General features: G+C 34.4%; 1 protein-coding gene across 15 annotated transcripts in view; it reads right to left on the bottom strand.

The window, feature by feature from the left end:
* ABI2 (abl interactor 2) overlaps positions 1-17,734 on the bottom strand; it is an 84,236-nt gene that overhangs the window by 16,670 nt on the left and 49,832 nt on the right. For 2 of the 15 annotated variants that reach the window (XM_039354769.1, XM_039354830.1), the window contains exons 4-7: positions 17,539-17,556; positions 13,562-13,659; positions 12,644-12,790; positions 11,543-11,664 (exon numbers count right to left, since the gene is read on the bottom strand). In XM_039354769.1, the coding sequence (XP_039210703.1) occupies positions 11,543-11,664; positions 12,644-12,790; positions 13,562-13,659; positions 17,539-17,556 (385 nt within the window). Of the gene's footprint in view, positions 1-11,542; positions 11,668-12,643; positions 12,791-13,561; positions 13,660-17,538; positions 17,557-17,734 lie in introns of all 15 variants that reach the window. The other 13 variants (XM_039354759.1, XM_039354821.1, XM_039354792.1 and 10 more) reach the window with 7 other exon arrangements.

Here is a 17,734-nt window from a genome sequence, read left to right as displayed (position 1 = left end):
ATCATTGATTCCAAAGGAAGATCAAGATCTTACTTTACCAAAGAATTATAGGCCTATATCTCTTTTAAATGTGGATTATAAGATATTTGTAAAAATCTTAGTAAATAGGCTTATGAGGGTTGTGCACCACCTTGTGCATAAAGATCAATCTGGGTTCATAACTGGAAGGTACATGAAAAATAATGTCAGACAAATTATTAATTTATTAGAATATTTAGATAAAAACAACCAAGTTCCTGCAGGGCTGATATTTTTAGATGCTGAAAAAGCCTTTGATCAATTGAATTGGCATTTTATGTTAAGAGTAATGGAAGAGATGAATTTTGGTGAAAAGATATTGCAAGCTCTTATGGTAATATATCAAAAACAAACGGCACAACTTATCGTTAATGGAGGTTTGTCAGAGGTTTTTACAATAGAGAAAGGTACTAGACAGGGCTGCCCATTATCACCGTTGCTGTTTGTCTTAACACTGGAAATACTGTTGATCAAAATTCGAGAGTCGCAGGAAATTAAAGGAATAGAAGTTAATAAAAAAGAGTATAAGTTAAGAGCTTTTGCGGATGACTTGGTCATCACTTTGTCGCAACCTACTTATTCTGTAGTAAAATTATTACAGCTGATTCATAATTATGGTTTGGTTTCGGGTTTTAAGATTAATGTTAATAAGACAAAAATTTTACCTAAAAATATGACTAGTCGGGAGAAGCAGACTTTGGTTAACTTGACGGGTTTTGAAATTGTTAATAAGGTAAAATATTTGGGGGTGATGCTATCTGTTTCTAATGCAAAATTATTTAAAAATAATTATGAAAGGTTGTGGGTTAGGGTACAGAGAGACTTGAAGAATTGGGAAAAGTTGCAATTATCCCTCATGGGAAGAATTGCAGTGATAAAAATGAATATTCTACCCAAGTTTCTCTTTTTGTTCCAAATGATACCGATTTTGAAGAATGAGATCAATTTAACTGAGTGGCAGAAAGGCCTTAATAAATTTATTTGGGCAGGGAAAAAGCCAAGGGTTAAATTTAAAATTATGCAAGATTTCCGTGAGAGGGGAGGACTCAAGGTGCCGAATTTGAAATTATATTATGATGCGGTGGTTTTAACATTAGTTAGTGACTGGGTAAATTTGACAAATTCTGATATACTTCACTTAGAGGGATGGAATTTACTTTTTGGGTGGCATGCCTATTTAATATTTAATAAAAAAATGGATTGGGCTTTTAAATCTCATATCTTAAGAATTTCTTTACTTAGGGTTTGGAGAAAATATTACAAAAGTGATTTTAAAGTACCATTATGGGCTATACCTTGGCATGCAATAGAAGAAATAAAAAGAGGGGTTAAAATGGATATGGTGTCCTATAGACAGTTACTTAAATGGGATGGACAAAACTGGCAGTTAAAATTACGGGAAGAGTTAGCACAAGAAAATATTATTTATTCTTGGTTCCAATATAGGCAATTATTAGATAGATGGAAGATGGACTGTAAGGTGGGTTTTTACAGAGAAGATGAAAATCTTATTAAGCAAGTGAAGGATCAAAGACAAACCCACATTAAGAGGATCTATGGGGTTTTAGTTGAATTGGATTCAGAAACGGAACTAATTAAAGATTGTATGATTAGATGGGCGCAGAATTTTGGTGAGCCAGTTCCATTGGACACCTGGGAAATTATTTGGGTGAGAAATGTCAAATTTACACAAGCACAGAACTTAAGGGAGAATTTTTATAAAATGTTTTATAGATGGCACCTTGATCCACAAAAAATGTCTTTTATGTACCCTGACTTACAACCTAAATGTTGGAGATGTGGTTGTATGGATGCTACTTATTATCATATTTGGTGGTCGTGCAGAGAGATAAAAGCATTCTGGATTAAGATATGGTGGAATATCCAGAGAATTTTTAAAAGGAGGGTAAAATTTACTCCACAATTATTTTTGTTAGGTATAGTTACTGATTGTGACACAAAGGAGGTTATATTGATGTTAAACTTGATAACAGCTGCAAGGCTGTTAGTAGGACAATATTGGAAGAAGGAATCTTTGCCTACATTGCAGGAATGGTTTCTTAAAGTGTCTCATTTGGCGGAAATGGCAAAGATTTCGGCTTTCTTAAAGGGACAAACGCAAGAGAAATTTCTTGCTGTTTGGGATAAATGGATAAAATTCATACAATTTAAATTTGATATAAAAAATATTATATAGTTTTTTCATAATTTTTAACTTTATATATATATATATTTTCTATTTTATATTCTTTTTTTATAATTTTTTTTAACTTTTTCTTTAATTAAGCCTATATTCTGCTCTGGGAGGTCCTGGGGGGGGAAGGGGGGGTTTGGGTAGGGGTGGGGGAAGGGGGGTTTTGTTGGGTAATGTTTGTTTTTTATTTGTATATGTTGTTTTTTGTTTTTGTATTGTTTCTTATTTTTTGTAAAATTTATAAAACTCTTTAATAAAATAAAAAAAAAAATTCAACAAAAGCCCATCCCAAAATGCAAAACAAAAATTTAAAAGCAGCTATTTGACCCCACCAATTCTAGTAACTTCCCTCTTTTGGTTGCAATTATTTTCCTGTTTGAAAAGGGAGGAGGAGAAATAGGGAAACCACGTTGTTTGGAATTCTTTCCAACTTCCAGAGGTGTCACCTGACTTTTTTTTCTATGTAACAAAGTAACATGATACCTGTATGTTTCTCCTCGTAAGTACATATTGTATTTATTTGTGTGTGTCTCAGGGTCCAATCAGAGTGGACGCATATGCATTGCCTGGGTGCGCATGAAAAAGGTCTGTTTAGAATGACTACATATATGTGGCCTGGTTTTGTATACTGTCAGGCAGCCATTACATACAGTATGTGGGTAGGTAGATGGACAGCTAGTCAGACAGATAGGCAGGCAGGCAGATGCATCTCTACATTTATGTCTTTCTGCTCTCACTTCATGTTGCATCTATGTTTATGTGTACTGAACAGCAATAAATAAGCTGCAGGACAGGACTTCTTATAGCAGAGCATTCCAAGCTACTACCCAATTGTGGGAGACACAAGAGGGGGAGGTGTTCTGGAATGTATTTTGCTGTAGGCCCCAGTCAAATCCAGCCCATTTTTGTACTTAATTGTTCTACTAGTTCGTCTCCCCACACCAATTTTGCTGCCGTTCTACCCTACTGATGGACAGACCCTCGGACAGAGTTGCAAACTCATTTATATTTTTTCAATGTTCTGTTTGATTGGAATGAAGCAAGAAAAGATTGCAGGTTTTTTTTTTTTTTAAATCAGGTGAAGGAGCTATGAGAGGAGACCCAAGTTGGATGCCATCAACAATGGGAAAAGCTGCCGATTATTTGGGGTTGAGGAGTGGAATTTTTCTTTTACCACCATCACCCCGCCCATTAAAATAACATAAAATTGAGGAAAGATCTATTTCATTTACTTAATAAAATTTGATTTACTACAAAAGAAAGTACTATAAATGCTATGCATTGTTTTATACTTCAATAAAAATACTTATTTTACTCCATGCATGGAGATAATCTTTATCTTTTGAACATGTAGAACAGTGGTTCTCAACCTGTGGGTTGGGACCCCATTTGGGGTCGAACGACCATTTCACGGGGGTCGCCAAACAATGCAGTCCGCCATTTTTCCCCCTTTTCCTTAGCTGTGCTACTCCCTTTTATTCTATTGGCTTTTGAAAGCCAATAGAATAGACTCTCTTGAATAGAGTCTAATTCTATTGGCTTTCAAAAGCCAATAGGAATTGTCCAGGCTGTCTCTGCCCTGCTGAGCCCGCCAAAAGTCCCATTCTGCAAACGGTGCTGCACCAGTTGAGTAGTTCTCGACTTATGACCGGTTGAGTAATCCTCGACTTACGACCGGTTGGGGGTTGCGGCATTAAAAAGGTTGAGAACCACTGATGTAGAAGAATATAACTCATTAATTCTCTTGTTTTTTCTTAGCAAATATTTAGCAGCTTATCAGTCGGTTTTTTTTTTAAAAAAAAAAACTTAAGACCACTGCATTAAGCAGTATTATCATATTCTGAATTTTAAAATGCAATTAGCTATCCATTCCATTCTGGTAGCTGTTGTGCAACTGATAGGCTGGCTCCAGCAATTCAAACAAGAGATTAGAATTCCTAGTTCTGTTATGTTGCTGTAGAGAAGAGAATTTAAATTTAAAACAACTGGGTTATCTATCTATATGAGATAGAATCAGCCTGTACCCTCATGACTTCACATGATACATGTGAATATGAATGAAAGGTTTCAATGTGGCTACTAATTTTTTAAAGATACAAATTAATGTATCGTGTTTAAACATTAAAACTTAGGACTGGATTAACTGTAGAGCAGCTGCTGCTGCTGCTATTATTATTATTATTGTTATTATTCATAAGGTCACTTCAGCATGAGCAATTCAAGGCAATACATGCAAATATTTAAAAGTAATCATGAAAGATTAAACAGATTAAAATAAATTAACAGATTAAAATAACTATTGAATCAGGGAAATACTGTAAAATTAAAATACATGCATGTATTTACATATATGTAAATACATATATGTATTGTGTGTATTTTAATTATTATTAAAATTCTTTGTAGAATTCTGAGGATCCGGTGGCAGGATAAGATACCAGACACAGATGTCCTCTCCAGAGCAGGCCTATCATCAGTTTGCACTCTGTTGATGAAAGCCCAGATACGCTGGGCAGGCCATGTTGTAAGGATGCCAGATCATCGCATCCCTAAACAGCTCTTCTATGGTGAGCTGTCTCAAGGAAAGCGATTGCACGGGGGACAAAAGAAGCGATACAAAGACACGTTGAAAGCCTCTTAAGTCCCTGGATATTAACACCATCTCTTGGGAACTTCTGGCACATGATCAACCGACATGACGCACCTTGGTGTACCAGGGTTGCCAGACATATGAACACAGAAGGACAATCTTGGCACAAGAAAAGCGAGCACTCCGCAAAGCCAGAGCTGCAAATGCTGAAGTAACAGTGTCTACATTTCTTTGTTCAGTATGTGGCAGAACATTCCGTGCTAACATCGGTCTTATTAGCCACCTACGGACACATCGTTGATGGACCATAACCCACAAGATGTCAAGGTCTTCATCGAAACTGATGGACGAACAACTAAATACATATATGTATTGTGTGTATTTTAATTGTTATGTTATACCTTGATACAATGTATTTACATATATGTAAATACATATAAGATCATAAATCACCCCTGGCTCAAGCCAAGTTGGGAGAACCTGGATTTTTAAGTTTTCCTCAGTGACAGAAGGAGCAGAGCCATAAGGACCTCAGAGAGAAATTCATTAAAATATAAGTTTTGGAAATGCTAATACAACAAGACAGTCATCTCACAGCCTAACAGTTATATTAGTGATAATCTAATGTAGACTGATAATTGATAATGTGATTCAAAAAGATGAAGTGGTAATCAATTATGTAAAATGCCTTTCCCATCTTGCTAAAAATGTTAAATGTAAGTAGAACAAAGAACATAAATTTCTAGTCAAATAGTGCCAGATGAAATGTACAGTATCCTTAGGTATGAGTGAGAAAGTTTACAACTCTCCACAACTTCTGGAACTAAGCAATATAATGCTAAATCTGGATGGAATAATTTGATAGTATTCAAATTAATACTATGCTCACTATATAACGGAGAATGATATGCCAATATCTTAGCCTGTATATTCTATATTTATAGTTATATAGATTCTAGCCTTATTGTTATTGTATAAAGCTTACAATAGAGATTTTAGATTCATATTCACCTGTGGAATTTAACGTATAGATAGTATCTTATAGGTATTTTATTGTTTAAAAACAATACTTTACAAACACCAAGTACCACAGCAATTAATTTTGGGATTCCTTTTGCATTATTTTATCCTGTATGTTAGTCACATACCAAAATAGATAAACTTTCACAAGAGATAGCCACATATTCAGTAAAGGTAAATTGCACATTTAAAAGGAGTGTAAATTTTTTAATTGGCATGCAAGCTATATAGCTTTTTGCTACAGAAAATTCATCTCTCTTAAAAAAATAAGTTTGTGTACTAGTAGAAATTTGGGTATGCAGTTCCATATTCAGTCCCACAACTAGGCCAAAACAAATATGCCAAAGATCAAAATAAACATAACAAAGAAATACAGTACTGCACTAACTACATGATTAACTAGAAACACATACAGTGCAGAAAATATCAAAGTTACAAAGATTCCAAAAGAAAAAATGCAAACAGTATTTTAAAAAAGCAGACTTACCAAAATTTCAAAGAATATTTGAAATGTACTAAATGGAAAAATATCAATGATGGAGATTATAGAGCTATAAAAAGGCAAAAAAATGATAAGACTCCAGGTCCAGATGGATTACCTGCAGAGCTTTATAAATCATTCTAAGATGTATTAAGTCCTACTTTGAAAGAACTCGGTAATGAAATACTCCTGGAGGCTAAAATACCAAATACATGGACTGAAGCCAACATTACTTTAATACCCAAAGAAGACTCTGACCTAACGCAAATAAAAAACTATAGACCAATATTGCTACTAAATGTAGATTACAAAATCTTCGCCTCAATAATAGCAGAAAGACTAAAGAAATTTTTGATCGAATTTATACATACAGACCAAAATGGTTTTCTACCTAAAAGACAGATAAAAAATAATTTAAGAATGATTCTTGATGTGTTAAGAGTACTATGAAATTCATCCTGGGAAACAGATGGCTTTAATATTCCTTGATGCACAGAAAGTGTTTGACAATATAAACTGGCAATTCACGTTTCAGCAACTTGCGGAAATGAACTTTGGAGAAAACTTTATAAATATAATTAAAACAATTTATCGTAAACAAACAGCCAAAATAATTGTAAATTGAGATTTTACAGAAAACTTTAACATTAAAAAAGGCACAAGACAGGGATGCCCACCATCTTCATTACTATTTATATTAACATTGGAAGTACTGAATAGAAACATTAGACAAGATATAGAAATTAAAGGACTGGAGATAAAAGATGAAAAATATAAACTACAAGCATTTGCAGATGACTTGGTTTTTATATTGGAAGATCCATTGGAAACAAGCACTAAACCTATGGAGAAAATAGAAAAATTTGGAAAAGTGGCAGGGTTGAAAAAGACTAAAGTGCTAACAAAGAATCTAATAGAAAAACAAAAAAAAATCATTCAACAAAAAAACAAATCTTCAAATAGTTAAAAAATCAAATATTTGAAACTTTATCTAACAGCAAGATGTGTAACAATAAAAAAAGATATAACTATGTAAGACTGCTAAAACTAATAAAATTAGATCTGGAAAAGTGGAAAAACTTACAACTTTCAATGCTGGGGAGAATAGCAACAGTGAAAATGAATATTTTACCAAAAATACTTTTTATTTCAAACGATTCCTGTAAGGCTGAGAAAAACCTTTTTTGATGAACTAAATACAACAATACTGAAATTTATCTGGCAAGGAAAAAAAGCTAGAATTAGACTAAAAATACTACAAGAAGCAAAAGAAAGTGGAGGATTTGGACTGCCGGATTGGATATTATACTACCAAGCAACTATTTTAACATGGCTCAAAGAATGGATAATGCTTACAGACAAAAGACTATTATACCTAGAGGGACATGACCTACAAATTGGTTGGCATGCCTTTCTGTGGTATGGGAAGAATAAAACACATAGATACTTTCAAAACCACTTTATAAGAAATGCACTTCTTTCAGAATGGGAAAAAATAAAAGCAAAGATTTATATTAAGATACCTGGATGGCTTTCAATAATGGAAGCTTTTGCTTACCTAAATTTAATTAATTACGACAAAGTTGTAACTTATAAAGATACTTTGGACAATGAAGAAAAATTGAAAGACAGACAAGATTTACAAGAACAAGGTATTGATCTATCATGGTGGCCATATCTGCAAATTCGAACGAGATAAGAAAAAGATGTTAAAACAATGGGATTCTATAAGGAACAGACAGAATTTGATCAGATACTGTTAAAAACAGATGAAAAGTTGATTAAGAAACTCTATAAATTTCTGTTAAACCTAAAGATGGAGGAAGAACAAGTTAAAGAAACGATGATAATATGGGCAAAGAACTTTGAATATAATATAAAATTAGGAGACTGGCAAAAGTTATGGGAAAGAAATGATAAATTAACTGAAGCAGTAGCATATAAAGAAAACTTATATAAAATGTTTTACAGATGGCATATGACCGTGGTGGCGAACCTATGGCACGTGTGCCACAGGTGGCACGCAGAGCCCTCTCTGTGGGCATGCTCCATCGCCCTAGGCCTTCAGCTGGGTTTTATAAAATCTTTTTGTTTTAGGCCTCCGCCACCAGGTTCAATCAATCAATAAGTTTCAACTTCTCACGGGAAAAAAAAAGATCTCGCAAAGTTGTGATTAATTGAACTTTTTGATCCCACCCAGTCTGCCATTACCACCGCAGCCACACCCACCCAGTGGGCCACGCCCACCCAGCACCCAATGATACCTAAGTGGGTTTTGGATTGCAGTTTGGGCACTCTTTCTCTAAAAGTTTTGCCATCGTTGGCATATGACACCAATGAGATTAGCAAAAATGTTTAAAAATTACTTCAAACAAGTGTTGGAAATGCAAACAAAGACCAGGTACTTACTATCATATCTGGTGGACATGCCCAAAAGCAAAAAGATTTTGAGTAAAAATACATTTATGGTTGGAGAAAATGACTAAAAAACAAATAGACTTTAAGTCAGAATTATTTTTGCTAGGAATAATAGAAGCAAATAATGAGAAAGATTGTATATATTTAATTCTACACGTACTAACTGCAGCAAGAGTTGTATTTGCCCAAGATTGGAAAAATGAAAATTTACCAACTGAAGAAGTATTAATTAAGAACATTTTAGAGTGTGCAGAAATGGACAGATAGACTTTAAAGATAAAAGACAAAGAAGATTCAGTGTATTTTAGCACATGGAATAATTTCTATCAATGGCTAGAAACATGAGTTAGAGAGAAAGGAATGTGATATGTAACTTTGAATATATATTAGTAAGAAGAAGACTATCGAGCGATTAACATATTGTTTATGATAATTATCTATTCTTTCTTGTTAAACACATGAACCCAAACATTATGCTGTTTGCTAAATATTGAGAATGTTATTTGGAAAAACACTAACCCCAACCCAAATCCCAACCCCAATCCCGATTCCACCGCATTCCAGACCCTACAAAAACTAATAAAATTTATACAAAAAAAAGTTACCAAGACTGCTAAATAGTTAGAAATCTGATAATGATTTCTTAGCTAAAAGAAAGACAGAGTGTGCCCCCCCTCCTCTGAAAAGGCGTGAGAATGAAGTAAGAAGAGCATTTACTAGGATGGATCACCAAACTATACAGAAGCTTTCCAATTCTGCTAGCCATCAAGGCAAAACAGGGCAACTGTTGAATCCTCCCTCTCCTAACAGCAAGGATAGCAAAACACTGAAATGGGAAAAAGTGAAAAGGTTTTTATGGAATAGGCAACAAGATCTTTGCTGAATATCTGGCATGGGAAAGTGTCCCCCAAAATGTTCCCCTTCCATACAGCACTGGAATTTTGCTTAGGTCATATTAAATATCAGTGCTGAGGATGTTTTGCTTTAGCTTACAGCAGCTTCTCTCAGGGCTGCATAAAGTGAAAACAGCGGGCTGTAATGTTTCAGGTTGTGAGAATGCCTCACTTCCACAACATTCTTCAGCTCTTTGCCCCCCTCCCAAAAAAGTGCAGCAAAGTGTCTCCATGTATGAGATTCCAGTCTCAGAAAGACCCTAAAAAGGAATTCATAGCAATGCTCTCAAAAATTTAAATTGAAATGCCTCTATAGACTTCTATATAACTTATAACAAATCTATGAGCTGTATAAAGAAATGGGTACCTAAGCCTTGAAAAAATTAATTGTAGCAAAAGCATGTTTGTTGTTATTGTGGTTGGCAAAATACAGAAACTGCATTTGAAAATATATGGCCCCTGTGGTGATATAACATGACTTTTGCTAAGAAACCAAAGAAGGACATTTTAGAAGTGTATGACTAATGTGCTTTGGTAAGATTGTAACAAAAGGATTAGACCAGGATTCTGTTGTATGGCTCCAACCATATGCCTAAGAGAAGCCCATAGACAGAACCTAACTTTATAACACTCTCATGCCTATGTTTTCCAGTAAGTGGCAATGTGATTTAATAGAAATAGATAGAATAATATATATTGGATGATAAGGCTGGTGAAAACTGGTGGTCATTTTCACATCTTTACAATCACAGCTTAACTATCAATTTCCTACCATTCATAGTTATTGGATGACTCTACAATCCACAATTATGAGAAAGCCCCCAAATCTATACCAGACTCTTCTAATTCTCTTTTCTTTAATTCAAAAGAACTTCCCCACAGGGCTGTTGTTGTGGGGAAACAGGAGAAAGATGTGTTAGATATGCTCACTGCCTTGAGTTATTTGTAAAAATTATAAAGCGGGATACAAACAAATAAATAAGCCGTTTCCTCAAAGTTGGCCACATTGATGTTCATTTTACATCTGGTTAAACACAAAGAAAATGTTCCAATTCCAAAACAATTGCTCAGGGAACCCCAGTATCAATCTATTTTTGATCATTGGTTCCTGATCTTGAACCAATTACCAATCCATAAGGGAACCTCTCTTCTCTTCTTATGAATGCTACATTGGTCCAGATTTCAGTGAGGAATTTTTGAAATTCAAAGTACAGGTAATTCTCAACTTATTCACTTAACAATGGTTTGAATTGACAATGGCCTCCCAAAAAGTCAGTTAAGACCTAAATTTGAACTTTTCACCATCATCTTGTCCCTACGGTCACATGATCACAATTCAGGCACTTGGCAACCAGTTCATATTTACAACTGTTTGCAGTCACATGATCACATGACACTTTTCACTGTTTTCCAGCAAAAAAATTATCATTAAACTGAATTCACACTTACACACATGTGAATCAACTTATGGTCCCCATAAAAATGGTCATAAAATCAGTTGCATATGATGACTTGATTTATGATTGCAACAATTTACAACAAAATTGTGATCTCAATTATGATCATAAATCAAGGATTACCTATAAGCAGTATATATTTTATAATACTAGCAAAATCTAGTTTTATTATATCTGCTATTTGTCACATCATCATCATCATCATCATCGTTGTTGTTATTTGAATTTATTTGCCATCCATTTCGCCACAAGGAGTCTCTGGGAGACTTACCTCATAGAATCACATGGAGCAGAGAAACAAAATAGCTAAGATTTTAAATAAATTTTAACATTCCAAATTAATCACTTCCATTTCAACAGTACTAAGATGATATGGTAAACTGTACATACTTTATTGCAATTCTAAATCCCTGGCTAAATGAGCACATAATCAAAAGAACAGAATAGGAGTAGGAACAAAAGGGACATTACCTGGATACACACTGGGAGGGGATGGAGTAGGGACAGCAATAGGGACGCCCACACTTCCACTCCCACTGTTCTCTCGACTGCTGCTCCTACTGCTGGGATGGCTCCCTCCGCTGCTTCCGCTGCTGCTAAAAGAAATCCAAACCACCAAAGTAACTATGTTCCATTCCCTAACAGGTAAACTGCAGCTACAAAACATTATAGGAGCTTGCTAAATTTGCCATTTCAGAGACCAATAGAAACTTGGTTTGTTTTTAAAATGTCTTGCCAATGCCTGAGTTAAATTAGGAAACATCATTCAGGATCAGTAAGTACAGATGAAATGATCATAAACAGCTTCAAGAGCATTTTCTAAAAATCTTGGTAATATGGAACTTTGGTGGAAAGAAGCTGGTTTCGTTTAAAGTGTGTAATGCTCTTTGAAGTGAAAACGTCTACACATAAAATAGTTGTCTTTGTAAATGGTCATGAGAGCTCTCTAGCATATGCTAACTTTTTTTTTTCCTTGCGTACTGCTGGCCTGCTCTGAAGGTTGATTCCACATTGCAAAAACTATTTTACTAAGGTTATTTTCCTGCTGTTACAATATGTCTTCTAAAGGTCAACAGAAATAAATAATATTAGCCACATTTCAAGTCAACTGAACTACACATTTGTTCAAAATTGGCAGCACTTTCACAAGCTTCAAAATTTCACCACTTCACAATTTTGGACATAAACTTCACAGTTGCGTTATTCTTGTCAGCAGGCACCACTTTTTAGAAGCTAGGTATCACACCAGTTATAAAGAGAAGGTAAGCAGTAAAAATAAATACATTAAGTACAATAATATTTGTTACGCAATGCAGTAATGTATTGTATATTGTTTTTGAACAAAACAAAACTTGTTCCAAGACAAACAACTTCACACTACACAACACGTAGTATAAGCAGCATGGTTTCTCTCTATCTCCCAATGGATTTCCCAGGAAATCACATGAATTTATGAAGCTCTAAGTGGAGAGGTGGGGTGGAGTGGGGTGGGGTGGTTAAAAGCAGATTGCTATAAACCGAGTTGTCTGTCTTAATTATTGTTAATATTTTGCGCAGGAGCAGAGTGAATACCTGTAAGTGCGATTCCTCTGATTCACAGAAGCTGTTCTAACAGGGCTCTGCTGCGAGGGAGCGATATTACGGGTAGGGCTAGGTACATAGTCATTTGGTACCACTGGAGGACGCACTGGCTCCAGTGTGCGATAGGGAGAGTGACGCCTACACAAGAAAAACATGTATGGAAGCAATTTCAGACAATGAAATACAAAGACCTTTTGGGCAAGGCAGTGCAGAAGTCTTGCTAGATTGTTCTGCTCAAAAATGCACAGGGCTGGATCCACTGCACTGCAGGAGTAGCGTATGTGTAGGATTTCCTTAGGCCCAGCTTTCCCAGCTGGCATCTATGTAGATAATTCACAAAGAGATCCATGCATGCCTGCCATAACCTATTCCTCCCTCCCTCTTTCCTCAAGATCATTTATGTACTGGGGCAGAAAGGAGAGATGGGATTGGGTTATAAGAGGCATGCACAGAGTTCCTATTCCCCTTGATGGACTGTCATGCTACATGTAACAGGCATCCCTAAGGAGAAGAAAGGAAGAGAGAATAGGATTCTTTGGAGTTGAAAAAAATCCCCACATTATGGTACTGGGCCATGACATTTTCTATTCATGTACTACAAGGTATTCAGGCTGGTCACTTTTTCCAAATATAGCCAAAAATAGTGTACAAAAATAGCTATTCAAACTGCAAGCACTAGCCCAAAGGCTTCCACAGAAAAAATGTATCTTATATTTCCAATAACTATGCAACACTTCTTGGTGATATTATGGATAAGTTTACGCTTGCAATAAAGATGTCTTCAAACCCCAGATTGCAGATTTAAGTACCTTTATGCCAAGAGACAATTGTAAAAATTAAAAGAAAGTTTTAGCTTTCCCCTTTACATTCTCTCCCTCCACCTTCTGATGTATATGCAATTATACTTACCCAATAGTTCCCTTCCCTGACATTGGTGGACTGGGGGGTTTCTGGGTGGGTGGTGTGGTACGAGGCAGACCACCCATTTTCATATTCTGCGTGCTAACCTGTGTAAGAGGTAATGGAAGAAAATAATCTCACTGAAACTTAAATAAGAGTCCTTATTTGATCTTGATCTACTATATTAAAGAGACAAGGAAATGGGCAATTTTTTTAAAAAAAAAAACCCCAAACTAGTCAGTCATACATACGTGTGCTATTTCTACCCTTGTTTATAAATTATTAAATTGTGGTTGTATATAGTGTGATGGTGTAGTTTTGAGACAGAGTTTGCCTTAGGCCACCACATTTACATTTAGATCATTGGCAATGTGGCATAGTAAATCTACCTCCATGAAAGTTGTTGAGCTTTGTAGACTCATCTTAGGAATTGGAGACAAATTACTGTCCCAAGAATGCAGTACTGTAGTTGTCTACTTCAATGAGATTGAAAAGTAACTGTATCTGAAACATTTTATTGGCTGTGCCTTAATTATATTGTAGGCATGTGAGTTTTTCCATTACATATAATTAATTACAGTACATGCTCCAAAGCTGGTTTGGAGCTTGATTCTCACTATACATATTCTTGCTAACAAATACAAATTTACAACTGCATAGTGTATGAAAATCCAATATGATTTTACTGCCTCTGTCTTTCAGGAATAATTTTCTTTTCATGAATGCCTTGCATATAATTTTATTAGCTATTCCAAGAAATTCCTGAAGTGTATGAGCTCTCATAATAAGTTTTATAACAAAATTGGAATGAGAAACATGAATCCAATTTTCTTTTCAATCTACTTAATCATATATCACCATTTGTTAAGGGAACGCAAAGGTTTGCCAGAGTCAACAGCAACAGGAAGTAGTGATAAAGCGTAGGCACTGCCAATCCAACAGCTTCCCTTGCCCTTTCATCATCATCATAAGAATTCTATTCAGTCTCTCTCCCTTAATATGGCTTGGGATATAAATCTTGATAAGCCATTTCTCCAAGAATCATTGAGATAGGGGGATTCTTTTTTGGCATGAAGAGCAGAAGAATTTGACCCAAAGAACAGATACTAAATTTAATTTTTGTTACAATTATTTAAAATTGTTGAAACCACAACAGAAATAAACTATGTTATATCACTAACATCATACATTCAAAGAGCAATTAAAATTTCAAGCATGTAGCTTCTGAAGGGACAGTTCATTCTGAGCTTATAGGATAAATAATCCAATATTTAAATTAAAAATATTTAAATAAACCTTAAAATGGGTTTCATTAGCATTGCACATTGAATATAATTGTAAAATTTAACATTAAAATCACACTGGTATTACTGTACTTTTGGAAGCTTCTAAAAATTGAATTCTTCTAGAAACCATATTATGATGTGCTATGCAGCATAAGATAAATATTTACATTTATATTTATTATGTTGCTGGGATATTATTAATTTTTGTTCTTAATTATTTTTACCATGAATATTTTAATGTGTAATTGTGTTGCAGCAATTTACAAATAAAATAAATAGTATACAAAACTGTAAAAAAATAAAATATTATCCTCACTTAACAGTAAATACAAAAAACCCAAGTTATAATTAGTGCACTAATTACCTCAATTTTTCAGTTAATTTTACTCATCATATCAGTAAATCAAATTATATAAATGATGCTATAAATTCAAGGTATAAATAAGTAAATGTCTCATGTTCCCACAGAATGTTTTATGAAATAAACAGGATTTTAATCAATCATAAATGTGATAGAAATTGTGATGATTTCTCTATAGATAAGAAAAAAGATCACTAAGTGAAGGAATCACTAAAATGTGAGTCAATCTAGGTTTAAGAATTAAGATTTGACATGGCCTTTGGAAAGTTATTCAACAATATTTCTTTACCGTAAAAGCAACACTAATAATGCATTCACAGTGTCTGTAAATTTATGGGACACCCTACAGTTTAAAGCTTCTGAATCTATCTAAAAGTCCAAGAAGCATGGCATTCTGCAGCTACCATTATAATGGAATGTTATGAAACCTGGAGGTGATGGATGCTATATCTTATATTTGGATGGCATCAAGTTAAACAAGATTGTCAGTACTTTAGAATAGTTAATATATGCAGAATATTTGGTAATTTTAGATTATCTATATACAATATCCAGGGAATCAGTGCCAAAAATACGGAAATATGAATTCAAGATTACCGAATATATTCTGAGATTTGTCTAAAAATCTTCCAGCAAGTGTAAATTTATTTATTTATTTATGAGACTTATATACCGCTTTAAGTGCAAGCACTCTCTAAATGCATACGAGTTGCTTCACTGTTCCTCACAACATCAGCAATACAGGGGGAAAGTAATAGTGGTTTTGGTGACCTTAGTAAAGACCATGTGAGACAGTTATGGCTGTGCCTATTGCTGATGTTCAGCTTTTATAGATTACCTCAGAAGTAAATAAGTCCTCCTTATTCTTATTCTTATTTTTGGTAGACTGGCTTTCAGATATTTGTTAGACATGTGATACATTGACATTTAAGAGTCAATTGTGAATCTGTATTCACTTTCAGAAAAAATAGCAAAATGCCACAAAGAGGAATGCAAATATTCAATACCTTGCCATCAAAATATTTATCTGCTAAGGCATGAACAAAACAAAAGATTTAAACACAGTGCTCAACTTAACTAACGTTCAAAAACTAAGATGTGTTTGGCATAGGTCCAATTTTTTGTCACCAGTTATACTGTCTTTTTTAAAAAAATCAATTTCCACATTATTAAATCACCAACTCCTCCAGAGGCAAGGATACAGTTATATCCCTAAGGACAATCCCACTTTAGACTCACAAGAACTTTGTAAACTACATTACATTTAAGTGAGCTGAATATTATAGTTAGTACAGTACAGAACCGAACTCTGCACATACTAGTTAATTACATGATAAAAATCACTATGTAAACAAGCCAAAGTTGGCAGTACAGCTACTTAGTACCAAATCCCATCATGTTCAGCACAACTTTAGGGACTCTACTGTGCCTTCATCTTTCATCTACATCTCTTATGGTTACCCACAAGGGACAAATTACTAGCATTAGGTTGAAATTCATGGGGACTGCTCACATTCTTAAAGCAACAAAGGTTACTTACAAAGTATCATCAAAGGGCTCAGGATAATTAGGAGAGTCATTTTGGTACTTTTATTATTGTTATATCTACTCCTACTTTATATCAACCCCCCAAAAAGGGAAGAATTTCTCAGGGTATGACTCTGTCCACCCAATTATCTAATTTGTAGATAATTAGTTCTGTGCAGTCAAGGAGTTGATTCCAAATGGACTTTAGGCACACATTTTTCTGTTCTATATTACTTAACTGTAAACACATTGGTTATGAATGTAGTTTAATATAAAAATACTCAGAACATAAAAAGTAACCTTAAATCCTACTATAAATAATGAAGACAACAAAACATAGCAGAATCTATATAAACGTATATATTTCCAAAGGAACTACAATATACAGATCTGCAACACTAGCCTAATAGTAAGACTGGTGTAGCAGTTCAAAAATTTGCTTAATAATTGATAGTATAACTTAAAAACATATAAAATAAACATGCCCCAAGTTATATTTGATTTTGCAAAATAAAATAAGTTTGCAAATTCAAACTTGGCTCATGAATGAGACCAAATCACATCATATAAATAATAATATATTATTACACAGGGGGAGAGAAGACCTGTCACAAACTTATATTTTTGCATGTAAAATGTGATTGCTGAAGGCCTTGCTAGTTTTCTAGTTCTTTCAGCATCTAGCATATTTTTAAGATTCAAGAAACATATTAAAGGTTACTTTCTTCCTATGAGCTTGGCAAGAAACAACATTCTCCCCATATGTAACAGTCTCAAATATAAGAATGAAATCCAGCCCTGATGTTTCTTACCTTAAATCTAAGCAACCACTTAATGCATAAATGAAGCAAATAAAAGAGGTAAGGAAGAAAAGCATTGAAAGGTTAGTTGAAATTTCAGGATATGAAGAAAGAAGGGAAAAAGAAAAGTTAAGCACTTAGCATCAACTAAATAATGTATCAATAGATCATAGAAAGAGTGATTAAAGCAGAAGGTGTTATGAATAAA

Source organism: Crotalus tigris, unplaced genomic scaffold (assembly GCF_016545835.1).
Source record: "Crotalus tigris isolate CLP2741 ecotype Arizona unplaced genomic scaffold, ASM1654583v1 scf7180000017568.13789103, whole genome shotgun sequence".
In the NCBI taxonomy this organism is placed as follows: Eukaryota; Metazoa; Chordata; class Lepidosauria; order Squamata; family Viperidae; genus Crotalus; species Crotalus tigris.
Note: the sequence above shows the minus strand (reverse complement) of the source record. Positions and strands in the feature narration are given on the sequence as shown.